Here is a 17548-nt window from a genome sequence, read left to right as displayed (position 1 = left end):
TTTTGCATAACAATGCAAAAACAACAAAATCATGGCATTTGCAGGGAAATGGATGGCATTAGATGGCATTAGAGCAGATTATGCTAAGTGAAGCTAGCCAATCCCTAAAAAACAAATGCAGAATGTCTTCTTTGATTTAAGGGGGGGCGACTCAAAACAGAGTAGGGAGGAAGAGCATGAGAAGAAGATTACCACTAAATAGGGACGAGAGGGGGGAGGGAATGGGAGGGAGAAGGGGAATTGCATGGAAGATGGTAGGAGACCCTCTAGCTATATTTACTTCTGAGTTTTTAACTGATCATACTGGGGTGCACAGATTCAAACCCCCACAGAGATCAGGCAGGTAAAAGGAACTGTCAAAGCATGTTGGCAGGGAGAAGGCAATAGGGAACAGTGGCGATTCTGGCCAATTGGAGAATTCTCTTATTCTATCTAAAGGGGGCAGCTGTTAATTAACTCTTTTTTAAAATTTATTTTGTAATTGTAGTTAGACACATTATCTTTATTTTATTTATTTTTATGTGGTGCTGAGGATCGAACCCAGGGCCTCACACGTGCTAGGTGAGTGCTCTACTGCTGAGCCACAACACTAGCTCCTTAATTAACTATTGATAGTTGTTTATATGGAGAAAATAGATCCAAGCTTACCCTACAGAAATTTTTATTTTTATGAGTAAAATCCTTTGTTTTTAAAAATATTTCATGAGCCAAACAAAATATGTCTGTAGGCCAAAATCAGCCCTTAGACAATGAGTCCTGGTTTGCAGCTCAGTTTGCAGCCTGACAACTAGACTCAGTTTCTTGTCATTGTTTACCTTTCTCTACTATTACCCGTGGCACTCTTCAGGCTTTTGAATTATTTCTTCTTCATTGGTCTCAGTTATCAGGCACCTTTTAAAAGCCAGGCAGTAGGTTCCAAGTGTACTAATGCAATTCCCTCCTTCCAGAGCCTACAGACCAGGATCATTTTGCTGCAAACATTGCTTTTCAATCTTTTATATGCACACAAATCACCTGGGACATATTGCCATACAGATTCTGTTTCAGTTGGTCCTATAGTCTTTCTGACAAGCCCTCCGGTGGGGCTGCTGCAGTTCACTCATGGACTACATTTAAGTAGGAAGGACCTGGACTGAAAAATGTCCTTGTGTCTCAGAATTCCTGAGCTGAAGATTCCCGGTTGGGGACTTTTGTATTTGAGCTTGGTTCCCCAAGGTGGCCTGGGTCACTCAACCCCCACCTGCTAATCCCCTGCCACATTCCTCCCCACATCCTAATTTATCCAGGGATTTAGTCTAGCTGGAATCACTCGTAAAGAATTTTATCTACATCTTTGTTCTGTGTTGGCATCAAACATTCCTCCTCCTGCACATCACCCCTTCCTGTCCAGCACACTACCACTATCTGGGGAGAGACTTTCCTGCACTTCTCTGTGTCTCAAAGTCGAGGTGCTTGGCACTGGCTGGGGGTTTTGTTGGTGGCCTGCTAAGACTGAGACCCCAGGGGTGGAGTCTGCCTGGAATGAAATCTGGATTCTTACCTGTACTAGTCATGTGACTTCAGGCAAATGATTGCTCTGTGCCTCAGTGTCCACACTACAGAACACAAGTGTAATGTCTACGCATTACAGTGTCAGGAAATCATTGTAGGCACACTAGCACAGGGTAGGGACTCCCTTCCTTTTCCCTTTCTAAAGAAAAACCCAACCAATCATTCAAAGAATCTCATGTCCTGCAGAAAATATGCCTTTAGGGAACTCATCTTCATTACTGCCCTGATAACATGACCAATGGCACTTGAAGGAATTCACAGGTGGCCTCTCATTCACTTAGTCAACAGACATGTACCCAGACCTGGTGTGTGTCTGGTTGTGCAGGGCCAGCCACATAGAAGGTAGGTAAACTTGTCAACAGCCACCATTGGCTGGTGAGGGACTCACTCAGGTGTCTGCAAAGTCAAGATATTTAGGTAAATTGTCACATAGCATGTTTGCAGATTTTCAAATAATGGGTCAATGTGTTTTCAGGTAAGTCCCTCTAAGAAACAATGGACCTAGCTGTCAATTAACAGAATGTACCAAAATGTCACAAGATTCAGAAGTATATCTATTATACTTTTAAAGAGATAAGCAACTGGATCCATTGCTTTAAATTTAGAGGCATTTTATCTGAAAAGGCATCTGGAGATTGAAGAAAAGCACATTGCGCATATTAGGTGCAATGGTTTACTAACCTACTCTGCAAAATAAAGTTTATCTCTTCTCAATTTTGCAGATATTCTGCTATAATAATTGCTAAACTTTATCGACTTCTTTATACAGGCTGGATATTATCCTAAAATATGGGGGCATAGTGTTACAAAAGCACTAGAGAAAAAGTACTTAAAACATTGATTTTGAAATAATTGTAATTTCACAAGAAATTGCAAAGAAATTTGCAGTGAGGTTCTGTGTACCATTTACTTGAACTCCCAGAAGGGTAACATGTTTGGTGACTAAAGCACAATATTGAAGCCAGGACTCTGATCTTGATTCCATCTTCAGAGCCAATGCAATGTCACCAATTCTTTATGGACTTGTGCACACGTGTAGCTGCACACAACTTTAGCACATGTGTAGCCTCATGCAACCATCACACTGTCAAGATACTTAAACCCCTGCAAGGCTCCCTTGCAGGCCCAACCTCTTCATACCCATTCTAATCTAAAGTTTAGACACTGTCATTATTCTCATTGTGCATGTGAGAAAATGGGCACAGAGACATTAGCAACTAACTCAAGGCCTCAGAGCTAGTAACTCCTGGGTCTGGCTTTCAAACCCTTTTATCAGTGAGAGATTTATTGGAGACTTACTAGAGGAAGTGGGGATGGAATCTGGAAAGGCTTCCTCGAGCCACCAATCATTAAACTTGGCCTTGAAGGGAAAAACAGAACACTTCGTGGGGAGGGCTGACTATAGAACCCACTGGAGAAGAGCAGAGAGCTGGGAAAGCTGTGCTCCTGCAGGACCAAATCCAGGGACCACAGCTGCTAGCCTGGGTTTCAGGGAACTCACAGCAATCTTGCCATCTTATCTCCTTGAGCTTCTCTCCTGGAGGTCCCCGTACATTGCCCAGCAGCCTGGCAGTCATCCTGGACTCCACCTCTAGCCTCAGGTCCCCCATGGCGTCTGACAAATGATCACTCTGTGCCTCAGTTTCCACACACAGAATCCCCATGTAATGGCTATTCATTACAGCGTCAGGAAATTATTGTAGACACAATACAGAGTCCTGTCAATATTCAGCATCTGCTGCTCATTAGAAGTCCCCTCCAAATGGCTCCCTGCCCCCATTGCCCTACACCCAATCTGGCCTTCTTATTGTCAAGAAGTGTAATCACACAGACATTTCTCTGAAGAAGAAATAGGAATGGCCAACAAATACATGAACAGATGTTTAACATCTCTAAGCAATCAGGGAAATGCAAATCAAAACTACACTGAGAGTTTAGCTCCAGTTAGAAGGGCAATCATTGAGAATACAATAATGATAAATGCTAGTGAGGATGTGAGGAAAAAGGTACATGTACACATTGTTGGTGGGATTGCAAATTAGTGCACCCACTCTGGAAAGCAGGATGGAGATTCCTTAAAAGATTAGGAATGGAACTGCCACATAATCCAGCCATTCCACTCCTTGGTATTTATCCAAAAGAACTAAAACCAGCATATCATAGTGATACACACACATCAATGGTTACAGCAGCATAATTCACAATAACCAAGTTATGGAACCAGTCCAGGTGCCTGTCAACAGGTGAATGTGTAAAGAAAATGTGGTATATATACACAATGGACTTTCACTCAGTCATGAAGAAGAATGAAATCATGTCATTTGCTGGAACATCATGCTAAGTGAAATAAACCAGACTCAGAAAATCAAGGGTTGAATGTTTCTCTCATATGTGGAAGCTAGAGCAAAATAAAGAATAAAAGCAGTGTGGGAGACCATGAAAAGAGAAAGGAGATCAGTGAAGTAGAGGCAGGAGATTGAGAGGGAGGGAGGAAGGATGGAAAAAGGAAGGAACTTGGGAATGAAATTCACTAAATTTTTCTATGTACATATATAAATACAACACAGTGAATTTCACTTTTTTTGTATGTTTACAAAGCATATTTTAAAAATATTTATTGAGTTGTAGATGAACACACAGTATCTTTATTTATTTTTAGGTGGTGCTGAGGATTGAACCCAGTGCCTTGCGTAAAACGAGGCAAGCATTTTACCACTGAGCTACAGTCTGAGCCCATAAAGCATAAATTTTATAAACAATGAATAAATAGAAGAAAGAACAGTAGATTAGAGGAAGGGGAACTTCGGGGTGGAGGGGAAAAGAAAGTACTGGGGATTGAAGTCGAGCAAATTATATTCCATACATGAATGATGATATCAAAGTGAACCCTGCTGTTATGCATAACTCTGATGCACTAATAAAAAAAATTAAAAAAATAAGTGTGATTACACCTTTCTCTCATTTAGAAAGGTAGCTCCTCATTGCCTAAGCCTGACAACCATGCCCTGGGTGATCTGAGCCCTGCTGACCCTTCCCCCTAACCCTGCCAGTCCTCTCTGATGCTTCATGTACAGAGCCCCACCCTAGGGCTCAGGGTTAGCCAGGTTAGCTCTTCAGAGCTCTTTTTCAGGCCAGGCAAAAGGCTGAAGTTGCAGGTATGCAAGCCTGGAGTCCAGATCCATGTACCTATCCCACTGCAGGGGAAGACTTGTCCTAGAGTTCCCAAATACCATGGCAGTGCCCCCCACCTCCAGCAGATCAGGCTGTGAGGTTAGGAATAAGGCAGACGGTCACACAGTGTTGTACTTTCAGGAAGCCAGGTTGGCTCAGGCAGCAGCCTTTGGTGGAAATTAAAAGTGTTTTCTTTCTTCTTTTATTTTTCGAATGATTTAATCTTATTTTTAAAATAATAATAATAATATTAATTATTATTATTATTATTTGAGACAGGGTTTCACTAAATTGCTTAGGGCCTCACTATGTTACTGAGGCTGGCCTCAAATTTGCAATCCTCCTGTATCAGCCTCCTGAATTACTGGAATTATAGGTGTGCACTAGCATGCTTGGCTAAAATTATTATTTTAAGCTATGTTTTTAATAGGCCCAGTAATTGTACATACTTATGGGATGCAGAGTGACCTTTTAATTCTTGTATATAATGTAAAATGGCCAGATCCAAGTAATTGACATTACCAACCCTTTGAACATATATTACTTCTTCATGTTGGGAATATTCAAAACCTCTCCTAGTTATTTTGAAATACACAATTAATTGTTGTCAACCATGGTTACCCTACTGTACTAAAGAATGTCAGAAGTTACTCCTCTTATCCAATTTCGCCCTTGTGGCCATTCTCTCTCCACCCCTACTCTCCACCCCTCCAAGCCTCTGGTAAACAATATTCCATTCTCTACTTCTTGGAGATCAACTTTTGAGCTTCCACATGTAAGTGAGAACATGCAATACTCGTCTTTCTGTGCCTGGCTATTTCACTTAACATTATGATCTCTTGTTCCATCCATGTTGTCACAAATGACCAGATTTCATTCTTTCGCTGATTGGCCTTGATCAGGAGAAATAGCTACAGTTGAATCACCTGGTAGGGACCATGACCTTGACACTTGCAAATGTAATATTTATGTTTCTTTCTATCAAAGTTAAACCTGTAAAGCAACACAGGCATGTTTACTGTAACTAAGTTTCACGTGTATAATGAAACCAACTTAATTTAGGAAACCAGGTACTCAGAATGGAGCCACTTTAAAAAAATTCCCTAACAGATATCCAGGTACAACTGTAGCTCTTTTCCATGCCCTCCAAATTTTAAATTAGCTAATTGTGTAGATTGTATCCCTGAACTCTTCCTTAATAGGGCGAGGAACAATGCTTCTTTAGGGCTAAATGTTGGCAGACTGCCTGCCCAGGTGTGCTTGCTGCTGGATTCCTTTGGGGGCACACCCTTCTGCAGAAGTACAATTTTGCCTTGCTGATCCACTTCCAAGCCCAGGACTCTGGGGAGCCATCTCTGCAGCCCATGCAGGAGCTTTGCTCTCAGTAGGAAATACAGAGAATTGAAAGTCACTGGTCCAGATCCTCTCAATTAGTGAATGAATCTAGGTCTGTCTGACTCCAAAAAACCTAGGCTGATGCCTGGAACTGTTTCTTCTTCCCTCCCTTCCCACCTCTCATTCTGAGGGCTCTGATTGAGTACCACCTGGTCTATGCCGGGTAGCATCCTGTGTGCGTTCCTCCCAGTTGGCCCTGAGCTGCTCAATATGGCATCACTAGACACACAGGGCTGCTAAGCACCTGAATGTGGCTAGAAGCGTTATTTTAATTTAACTTCATTTATATTTATATTCAAAAGCTGACTTCAATTCAGTTATTGAAAGAGCTTTAAGTATATGCAGAGTAACTTGGATGTGAGCCTACTTTTTCAACCTCATATGAAATCTCAACACAGAGCAGATGCTTCCAATGAAAATTTGGTGCCTGAATTGAAAAATGCTCTAAGTGCAAAATACTCTTTGGATTTAGAATAAAAACACAAAAAAGTAAAATATTTCACTGGGGTCTGGGGGTGGGACTCAGTGATAGAGCACATGTTAAGCAGGCATGAGTCCCTGGGTTTAATATTTAATTACACACTCACATGATAATATTTGGGATCTAGTGCATTAAATAAATATGTTGTTGAAACTAACACCACTTGTTTTCTTTTATTTTCTTTCTGTTAGGGTGGCTATTTACTGGAAAATCTAGTATGACAAGTGTGGCTTGTATTCTATTTCTATTGCTGTATATATATATATCTGCATGACCAATGTGATTCTGCAACCTGTACACTCAGAAAAATGAAAAAGTATACCCCATCTTATTCAAATATATATGTCAAGATTATTGTACTGTCATGTGTAACTAATTAAAACAAATTTAAAAAAATAAAATAGATAATAAAAAAAAGAACACTGCTCATGAACATGATTGGGACCAAGGAATCAGGCTTAGGTTCCTCCTGGAGGGCACCTCTCTCCAGGGACCCCAGTGGGAGTTTTTCACGTCGGGTCTTGTGTTTAGCTGGGAGAAGTGAGCTTAAGACAAGAGGAGTCCAGATTGCTAGGCTGGAAAGTTAAGCAGACACTCTCGAATCTGCTGATTCTCCTATTCTCAGTGGTGGGAGTCGCTAGAGAACTTCTCAGCTAATTTCATTTCTGGTCATTACCCATGGTCTGGCAGGCCAGCTCAGCCAGGGGCAGCCTAGGGTAAGGCTGAGACGCAGGCTGACTGGTACCAGGTGCTGAGATAGGCCCCTATCAACATCCCTCCCATTCAGGCAGCAGCTAATGCAATCAGAGATGCTCTGGACACGTCAGGCGCATGTTATCAGTCTGCTTCTATAAAGTAATCTGTGCATGCTGACTCCCTTTCAAGGTCAGGCTTTAGTGATAGCAGGCAGCAGCCTTCTTATCTGTTTTAATACAGGTTGGATAAGGACAGGCAGCTGCAAACTCAATGCTGGATGCCAGAGGGTGAGACTGAGAACTCGGCGGGATTCAACCTTCCAGCACACAACACTGACCCAATGTCACTTCTGGATCCTGGACCCCTAAGCAGTCCTGCTGCCTGGCCTTTCCACACGCAGCTCTCCAGTTTCCTGTAATTTCCCTTGTGGCCCTCTAGCCTTCTGGTCAATTTCCCCTTGTCTGGAATTAGTCATAATTGGCTTCTGCTTCCTGCCCTGGGGGACCCTTAGGAGATATGTCTAGTGATGGAAAAGATGTGACAGCGTAGTCAATTGCTTTTGAGAAAAACTTAGGGCTTCCATCCGAATCCTGCAGTCAACCCATCTGCCTCCCTTTGGCAGCACTGTACTAATTACAGAAGAGGATATTTAGAAATAAGTTGAGATGCTTTATTGATTACTTAATCCAGATTACTTAATCCATGATCATATCATGGGGACTGTCCTGTCCCAAGGTCTTAGTAACTCTTTTCATCCAGAATACTAATAGCAGGCCTCTCCACCTCTTGGCCCCCTCTTCCCCTTGCAGGTTTAGAGGAAGGCATAAACTTGGCCTTGGGCCAGATGCCAGTATTGCCAAGAAACCCAAGAGCCTGGGAGGCCCACAGGATCAAGTCTACAAACCTCAGACAGCTTTTGAAGGACAGGGAGGGGCAGGGTTTGCCAGGCAACTGCCCTGGTAGAGAAGAATCCCAGGCGGGTAGAACATGCAGAGCCCTTGAGCCCCAGCCCCTTTGTGGGGCCTGGCTCCTTCAAGCGTGACCTGGGAGCCAGCACTGAAGAGGGGCAGGCTCTAGGATTAGAGCTGTTCAAGTTGCAGCTCCGCAGCCAACTGGCTGTGGGATCCTAGCAAGTTAGTTGGTCTGTCAGAGTCACAGGAGCCTCACCTGGTAAATGGGTTAGTAAAGGTTCGTCCTAGAAGTACAGTAAGTATCAATGTGGTGGTGCTCAGTCTTCATCTTTAGAAAGAACTCGATAAGTTCTGTGGCTACTCTGCATATCTTGATTTACAACCTCAGGAACTCAGCAACTATCACATTGATTATGAAATCCTGTGAATTCCACCCCTGAGCCCCACTCTCCCAGGTCCCTATTGGGAAAGTGTGAGGGCTCCCTTTTCTTGTGACCAGGCTTAGGTGAGTCCTATAAAAGGATCAGGGGCCATTCTTGGTCCTGGTAGTCATCTGGTACCTTTGTTTGCAGGCACTTGAGACTCTCATTTCTCTGCCTTGTTTGGGTATCTGCCTGGGTCAGGACTTTGGTGCTTGGGGCCAGCTTCCTGGGATTTGTCACCTTCCTGAGGCATTGCCGGAGGTGGGGGTGACTGCTGGGGGGGGATGCCTCTCTCCCTTTCCTCTGCAACCATAATTATCTGGGAGAAGGGGGGAGGTGTACGTAGGGAATCACCTATCATGGAGGCAAATGGATCTGAGGCCTGGCTGGAATGAAGGAGAAAGGTGGAGAGATCAAAGCACAAAGCAACATCTCCACACTTTATCCTGCTCTCTTCCACCCCATGTTAATAATTATGTTCTTAAAATACTGGTTATAGCTTTCCTGGTCCCCCCTACAGACCTCCTCTCACTCACTCCCTCTTTGAGTTTCTCCTCATTCCCCGTCTGAAGATTTTAAGTTCCCTGGTTTCTATGCCAGGGCCACCTCTCTACCTCTGCCCCACCTCCAGCTCAGCAACCAGTATTTCAAAAACCTTCTGGGTGATTCTGAGGCTTGTGAAGGTTTGGGAACTGTAGCCCTATTTCAGTATCCCCTCCCCCCACAGAAGACCACTTTCCATTCTGGCAATGAGTTTAGCCCCCCTCTTGCTTCCAAAACTTACTTTAAATTCAATTAACCATTTACTGAGCTCCTTGGATGCATGCAGTGCCTGTCTTCACCACACTCACACACTGGTGCTTCTGCCTAACTAGCTCATTGAGCACTATGGTGGGACTACTGACTGCTCATTAAACCAAACTTGTTGGCCTCCTGGGCACAGCTGTATTACATTTCCCAGCATCCCTTGGGCTTAAGTAAGGCCAGGTGACTTAGTTCTGTAAAGTGGGCTTGAAGGAGATGATTAGCAAGCTTTGGATGTCTGGACCAGTATACCTCCCTGGCATGCTGGCTGCTTAGCTTGGAGATAACCAAGATGCTCTTGTAAGCCACAGTTTTCAAAAGGCAAAGACACAAGATAGGAAGATGCTTGGAGACCAGCTGCCTGCCAAACAGGAACATTCATTATGACTATATGTAAAAGACAAATACATATACTGGTCAAGATCCTGTGATTTGAGGGCTGTCAAGAGCAGTTACCCTACCTAATATGAAGAAGCTAAACTCATTGGAGAATACATATGAAACGATTTTCTTTTTCCAATATTCTCCCTGACATTTTTCCACCTTTGAGTAGCAGCTCACTTGGAACTTTTACCCAAAGTCCAGAGTGTGTCTGTCACTCTTAGTTTATTCAAACAGTTTCATTCAGATTTTTGACACTTGATTCTGTTCACTCAGGTCCATTCAAATCTTTCAGGAATATAAGTGGTGGTGGAGGTTGAGAGGGATTGCTTCTCCAGTCTTTCCCTGGACTAGGAAGGAGGCAGACGGGAAAGGCAAACACCTCTTTGCTGACCTGGGCAAGGGTGCAGCATCTTCCCTGGTTGATGACGTGGGGAGAGGGGTGGGTAAACTAGGCGGCCTACCTGCACGAGGTTCCCACCCAAAGCACTTCTCTAGGCACTGATAGTCTTCACTGTGTTCCAGCCCAAATCCCAACTGACTCCTTGGTGGTATCATCTTCCTCTTTACCCCAAACCTGGAGAATTCTTGCAAGTTTGTAGCTCCATCTTATCCTCTCTTCTCCAGGCCAATGGTTCCACTCAAGAACCAAATGCTGAGGGACACCCATGTGCCTGGCCTCCCCTCTGCTTGGGCAATCTGCCAATTTGCTATCGTAGTCCAACTTGATTTTCACAAATCCTGTGTATAACTAACTATATAGGCAAGACACAAAAAGCCAGTCATCCCTTATGTCAGGCTCCTTTAAACTTTATAAGTGATACCCCTGCATGTTCTCATGGTTTCAGGGAGTGGACCCTTACCTCTGCCCAAAGCAATTGTTTCCATCTTTCTGCACTCTTTGTGTATTGACTAAGTGGAGGGTAGAGCCGTGGCCATCCGGACAAGAGAGGCAGCCTCACTGGAACTAAAGCCATTTGTAACACTGTTCTTCAGTGCCTTGCTCCATGGCTGGCCATGTGGGTTCTTAGATGATTTGAAATCAGTCGCAGACCCGCTGAAAAGTTGGAGATGGGAAGGAGGGCCTTCACTGTGCTGGTAGTGGAATTGGCAGATCCCTCCACTAGATGGCACTAACAGTATAATTTTTCCTCTTTTTTTTTTTTTTTTTGTCTCTTTAAAAGCCTATTTAAGGGCTGGGGTTATAGGTCAGTGGTAGAGTTCTTTCCTAGCATGCATGAGGCACTGGGTTCAATCCTCAGCACAGTATAAAAATAAAGATATTGTATCCACCTAAAACTAAAAACTAAATATTAAAAAAACCTATTTAAATTTTTATTATACATATTAATGGAGTTTGTTGGTACATAGTCATACACACCCACACACACACACACACACACACACACACACAACATAATTTGGTCAATTTCATTCCAAAATATTGCCTCATGTTTTAAATGATATCTTGGAAAACCATCACTTTATACAGTTGAAGAGTGCAAACAGAACTACGACTTGAAATGTATGTAGTTGGTTTGATGCATATACTTGGAGTTCTTCCATATTTCCAAGAATTATCAAGATCTTTCTTCTCTTAAAGGGATGGGGCATGCTTGGTGAGGAGTGAGGGACTTTCATGTGCCCCTGCCAGGCCTCTAGTTTCCAGAACTCTGAGTCTAATGGGTGTGATCAAATCCTTTCTCCCTTTTCCTTTTCTGCCACTGATCCCCCAGCCCTGGACCTGGGCCTGGACTCTGAGCTTTGGCTCTCAGGTTTCTTTCTGTTCCTTTTAGTTCTCCATGCCCAGTGCCCACCACTCAGGCACCCCCAGAATTATCAGAGAGTCCCATGGGTCCCCTAGCTACACGGACTACCCCTTGCCCACGCATCCCATGGTCAATCTCTGTGCACATTTCCTAAGGAGCTGTTCTCAATGCAGGGAGACCCAGGGACATGACCCCCTCAGCAATACTTCCTGCCCCTACGCCAAAGTAATTCTCTTAGCAACTAAGCTGTCTATCTCACTGTGAGCTGAGAAGAAAATGTCTCCTGATTTCTTTAGGGCAGAGACAGTGCCCTGCCCACCCCAGGCCCCCTCCAGGTTGTTGGGGACACTCTCAGTCAGGGATAACTGAGTTGGGTCAGTGAGTGGGCTTCTTGAGATTCCTGAGATTGTGGTTGAAGATGGGGTTACTCCAACATCATCATCATCATCATCAACATCATCACTATCATCATCATCGTCATCATTAATTTTCAGTACCAACAGAGCCCACAGCTGGAGCCACTTTGACTGTGGCAAAAGGAAGCTCGCCATCCTAAGGTCAGGCTGACCAGAGAAGGTCCAGTCCCCCTTATCTGCAAGCTAGCTGTTTGATTTTAGGAGGTTCACTTAACATCCCTGGGTTGCCACACCCTCATCACCATGAAGGGAGGGGAGCTTCTCCAGCTGCAGTCAGAACCAGGAATTAGCCCTGGGTGCAGCCTCATTGGTCCCCATTGGACCAAGCTAACAGGAAGCTCCAGAATCCAGAGCCCCTAAAGGTGGGGAGGAGAGTCACTCTAAGGTCCTGGGAAGCACTGCTATTGTGTTTGCTCTAGCTGGATGGGCAGTACTCCACACAGGCAAACTTCCCTCCCTGCCCACCCCTGTCCTGCTGTCCCTAAGCAGCCACAGCAAACACCTACATCCACCCTAAGGCCTTCAGGAGTGGCTATGTGTCCAAAGACAGGAGAGTAGAAATAGGCAACTCTGGGCACCTGCGTGAATCTGGTGTTTGTCAAGCTACCATTGTTGTGCTCAGACAAAAGGGGCTCGGGGCATTCCTTCCTCTAACCAGGTCCCCAGACTGCCCAGCTCAGATAGGGAAGATGACAGATCCTGCAGGAGGCCTCAGGGGGTCAGCTGCCTATGTTGGACTCAAACTCCAGTGTGTGGCTTAAGAAGCCAAATGGCCTGAGTTCAAGGTTGCTATGGCGTCAATGTCCCCACCAAAACTCATGCTGAAACTTAATCCCCATTATGGGGGTTTAGAGATGATTAGGTCCTGAAGGCTTTGCTTTCATGAATGGATGGAGCCATCTTTGGTTGACTGGGTTATCTGAGAGTGGTCTGCTATAAACGTCAGTTTGGCTCTGTTCTCTTGTGTGCACCCCTTTCACTATGTGATGCCCTAAGTTGCAGAGAGTCCCCAGAGCAAGAAGGACCTCACCATACGTGGCCCTTTGATCTTGAACTTCTCAGTCTCTTAAACTATGAACTGAATAAACGTTTAGTCTTTGTTAATCACCCAGCCTGTAGAATTCAGTTATAGCAACAGAAAACTAAGTCAAAGCCCCAACTCTGCTACGATCCAGTTACATGTCATTGGGAAAGTGGCTTATCCTTTCTAATCCCCACTGTCTGTTTTTATAAAAGTTACCTTAGAGGGGTGTTTTGAGTATTGTGGTAGGCAGGAATAATGGCCCACAAAGATATTCCTGTCCTGATCCCTGGAAACTTGTGAATAAGTTACCTTATATGAGCTTGGGTTGCTTACTCCTGCTCCTGATGGGCTGCAGCTTGCTGTCCTGAGTCTAGGCTGATCCATTCCCTCAGTAGACAGACAATAGCCAGATCATTCCATCAGAGTGGTTGCGGGGGGGCTGTGCTGCTCTGTGACTGTAAACTTTCTGGCTCAGAGAGCCCCAGGAAGGCCACTGCTTACCTGCTACTTCCCAGTCCTCTGCCCAGACTCCTTCACACTCACTCTTCCCATCATGCTAGTGACCTCTTTCCTCAAGCATCTGCAACTGTTGCTGAAGGCCATCTCTGTTTGCAGGTAGTTTGGTCCATGCATGGGGCAGGAGAAGGGTGCAACCGATAGGATGCAGCTCTCAATGGTTGGCTGGTATGTCCCTAGTCTCCCATTCCTTGGATAAGACACTTCTGAGGCCTGCCTTGCACCATCTCAGGAGTCACTGGACTGGTGAGGTGCCCAAGTAGCAATCTGCTCCTTAACATACCCCAACTGGCTCCCTCCCTTCCCTGTCCCTTTCCCCATGCTTTCTGGGGCTACCTTCAGAATAAACTGCTCAGATCTTTGTCTTAGGCTCTGCTTCTGATGGAGGTCAAGCTAAATAAAACCCTGTGCAACTGCAAAAACCAGAGAGCCTCATCTGCCAGATACTTTGACTTAATTCAGTAACAACCACATTGTAAAACTTGGAGCTTCAAAGAATGGTTTTATAACTCCTAATGGGATAACAGTTCTTTGACCTAAACTATTTACCTTCCTTCCCATACATCCTAGTTCTGTTTTGGGATTCATGATAAGTCTGATTTCAACCTTCTAAATCTATGCTAACTTTTGACTCTGGATTTCCTTACCCTTGGACCTTCACCCTAGGATGGCTAGTTTCTTTCTCTGCATTTATCATGAATTTAAAAATACACATTTTCCTCTCACCCAAAAGCTAATTATCCAGACACCTTAGTGGATGGTCTAATTCCTTCCCAATGTGCACTGTTCTTTAGACCCACATCTCTGAGTTGTGCTTGGAGAGAGTGCTGAAACTCCTTCAAAGAGCCACAACATGGGGATCTGCGCTTCCCAAGCAGGGGACATGGGGACACCCCCATCAGGGCCAGCCCAGTGCCACCAGCACAGGGTACTCAATCCTACCTGGGCTGATCTCAAAGAGGTGTTTTCCCGGGTCCTCAGGGCCAGGAAGAAGTTCAGTCACCTGGGTCCCTTGCAGAGAAATAAATCCCTAAAAGGGAGACAAACACAAACACAGGAAGCATGAAATGGCTGGAAATTGTCATCTTGATCCCTGGAGAGAGGAGGGTAGAAGTCAAGTCCTTTAGGGTCTAGCAGGGAAATGGGGTGCCAAAGAGAAGCAAGTGCCTCCTCTCCATAACAGGGCACCAGGCAGAGAGGGGGCCCCTGCACAGGGCTCTCAGGTGGAGCAGGGTGGGCACTATTGCCTGTATCTATAGGTGGAGGAGCTCTGCCTAGAGGACGGCCTGACAGAAGGCAAGGAAAGGCAAGTGTGAGCTCTCACCATTGCCCCCGCCAGGGGCCCATCTGTAGTCTGTCTAGGCCTGCAGTGGTGTAGGCGTGAGAACATCAGGGAGAGGAAGGCCAGCATCTGAGGCTTGGCTCTGAGGTGACAGGGGGCAGCATCATAGATCTGGGTGTATCCAGTTCCTCCATGTCCTGGCAGGGTGAAATTTCATTTCTTATCTTGGTTTTATTTATTCACTTAAAATAATTTTAATGTTTTATTTTTTGATTCTGAGAATAGAAACTAGAGCCTTGTGTAGGCTAGGCAATGCTCTACCACTGAGCCACATCCACAACCCAAGGTCTCATTTCTTTAATTGTAAAATGAGAGTTAGCTACCATGCACAAAGTCCCCAACCTAGATAGTGCCATCTGCCTGGCACACATGAATATAGTTGTCCCTCTGTATCCAGGACTCCCCACGGATCCCTACAACCACAGATGCTCAAGTCCCTTATATAAGATGGTGTAGAATTTGCATATCACATATGCACATCCTCTGGTAGACTTTAAATCATCTTGATTACTTAACATACACAATACAATGTAAATGCTATGTAAATAGTTGTTAGACTATATTGTTTAGATAATGATGACAAGGGAAAAAAAATGTCTGTACATGTTTACTTCAGACACAATTAGATCCTGAATTTCTCAATCTGTGCTTGGTTCAGTTCGTGGAAATGCAATCTGAGATTGTGGAGGGCCAACTGTGTATGTTTGAGGAGGCGGGTTCCACCTGGCTTTCTAATGCTGAAATCTGATAGCCAAATTGAAAGATGCCAGGGGTGTAGGGACAGGTTTGAGTTCCTACCCTGTACTGCTGTGCTGTGTGGCCTCAGGTAAACTACCTAATTTCTCTGATGCTAACTTCCTATGTTCTGCACCATGGGACAGTAACTCTCACTTCTCAGGAATGTTCATATGCCAGATTCATGTCTGGTGAGTCCTACCCAGGAGATGAGGGATTCTCAAGACCACCCCTTCCTTGCCCCACCACCCGGCTAGGCTAGGCAGGGCCTCCTTCACCCTCCTGGTGAGGACTTTCATCTCTGCTGAGGACTTCCTTCATTTCATTCACATTCACTTTTACTCAACTGTGTAGGGCTGGGCTATGCAGTTTTGGGGTCTCTTCATAGGAAATTCATTTCAAACTCAATCCCTGCAGCCAGCTCCTGAGTTCAAATCCTGGCTCAGCTACCTATAAATTTCTTAGCTTCTCTGTGTCTCAGTTTTCTTACTTATGAAACAAACAGGAGTAAAAACAGTTCATGTGGGGCTGTTGTGTGCATTAAATGAATACTCAGAACACTTTAGAGCAGAGCCTGGCATGTAGTGAGAACCGTGTGTTTGCTAAATGTATCTCTGCTCTTATCGTGTTTGGGCTGCATGCCAGGTGGGGGAGCAGCATCCCTGTATATGTACGTGTCCAGGTGAGGGGCACAGTTGTCTGATTTGAGCCAGTCACCCCCAGGCCCCACCCCATGTGTAGCTGACAGAGAGCTCCTTTCCTGGGAAAGTACTAATTCATTTAATATGCACAACAGCCGCACAAAGTACTATTACAACTCCTGTCTCACATTTAAGGAAACTGGGACACAGACTGGTTAACCAATTTACCTATAGCTAAGCCAGGCCTTTTCTAGGCAAATCTGTAACAGGGTGACGGGAGCCCCCACAAGTCTGCTGGCATCTTGCGCTGCAAGCCCAAGTAGAAATGCTTTTTCTTATTTAAGCAATGTAAAGTCAGAATGATGTCTCTACCCACAGATGCTCGCTTTAGAGAAATTACAGCAATAAACCAGAGAACCAGCTGGTAATGATTGTAACTGAATTAACAGTTCCTTTCTTGCTAGGAACCTGGAGCTACTGGGAATAAATTAGGACTGCAGCCTCGGGATACGGGAACATGCTCATTAGAGGGCGTGGGTGAGATCCATCACTGCCTAATGGGATGCGTCTTGGGTATTTTCTGTTTCAGTAACTGAGTCTCTGTAATTCTGGGCATGTTTCTTCTTTCCTATGCCTCAATATCTGTCATCTGTAAAATGGGAGAAACAATATTGACATTGACATTACTTGCTATTCCAGCTAAATGTAAAAAGCAGAAATAACTTCTGTTTATGGAGCTGTTTCTGTGTTTCTGGTTCTTGGCCTTAACTATTGAATTTAACCAAGATGCCCCACCCAGGGGAACTACTATTGCCATCTTCCAGTAGATGGAGATGGGAGACGCAAAGCAATTGCCCCTGTGCTCCACAGTTGGCCAGAGAGAGCTGGGGTGTGATCTGGTGACGGGGCGGGGGGGGGAGGGGAGGGGGCTGATACTGGAACCCTATTTCCCCCACTGTGCTTCCCTCATTTCCAACAGCAGGCTGAATTTTCTTGCAAGAAGCCAGGCTGTGACTCTGAGATCTGCCGTTCACCTTGCTCACAGGTGACTCTAAATGTGTCTCCACCATTGCAAGGGTCTCTTGGGACAGGCCTTCAGCTGCACTGATCCCCCACCTTCCTCACATTGAGAGCCAGGCTTTGATTCCAGGGTTTTAGGCACTGAGGTGGGGCCAGAGGGCAGGGTAGCAGAGGGAGTGATAAGTGATAAGTCTAAGTGATTTGACGTATTAAGACTGGGATAACAGGACAATAAGGAGTCAATATAAAGCATCCAACTGAAATACTCAGCCT

At 44.9% G+C, this 17548-nt stretch overlaps 1 protein-coding gene across 5 annotated transcripts in view; it reads right to left on the bottom strand.

The window, feature by feature from the left end:
* Nucleotides 1-17548, bottom strand: part of Arhgap22 (Rho GTPase activating protein 22) — a 191130-nt gene that overhangs the window by 82708 nt on the left and 90874 nt on the right. For all 5 annotated transcript variants that reach the window (XM_040272604.2, XM_078042610.1, XM_040272603.2 and 2 more), the window contains one exon: nucleotides 14480-14567. In XM_040272604.2, the coding sequence (XP_040128538.2) occupies nucleotides 14480-14567 (88 nt within the window). The remainder of the gene's footprint in view (nucleotides 1-14479; nucleotides 14568-17548) is intronic.

This window comes from Ictidomys tridecemlineatus, chromosome 1 (genome assembly GCF_052094955.1).
Source record: "Ictidomys tridecemlineatus isolate mIctTri1 chromosome 1, mIctTri1.hap1, whole genome shotgun sequence".
In the NCBI taxonomy this organism is placed as follows: Eukaryota; Metazoa; Chordata; class Mammalia; order Rodentia; family Sciuridae; genus Ictidomys; species Ictidomys tridecemlineatus.
This window is presented reverse-complemented; position numbering and strand designations above follow the sequence as displayed.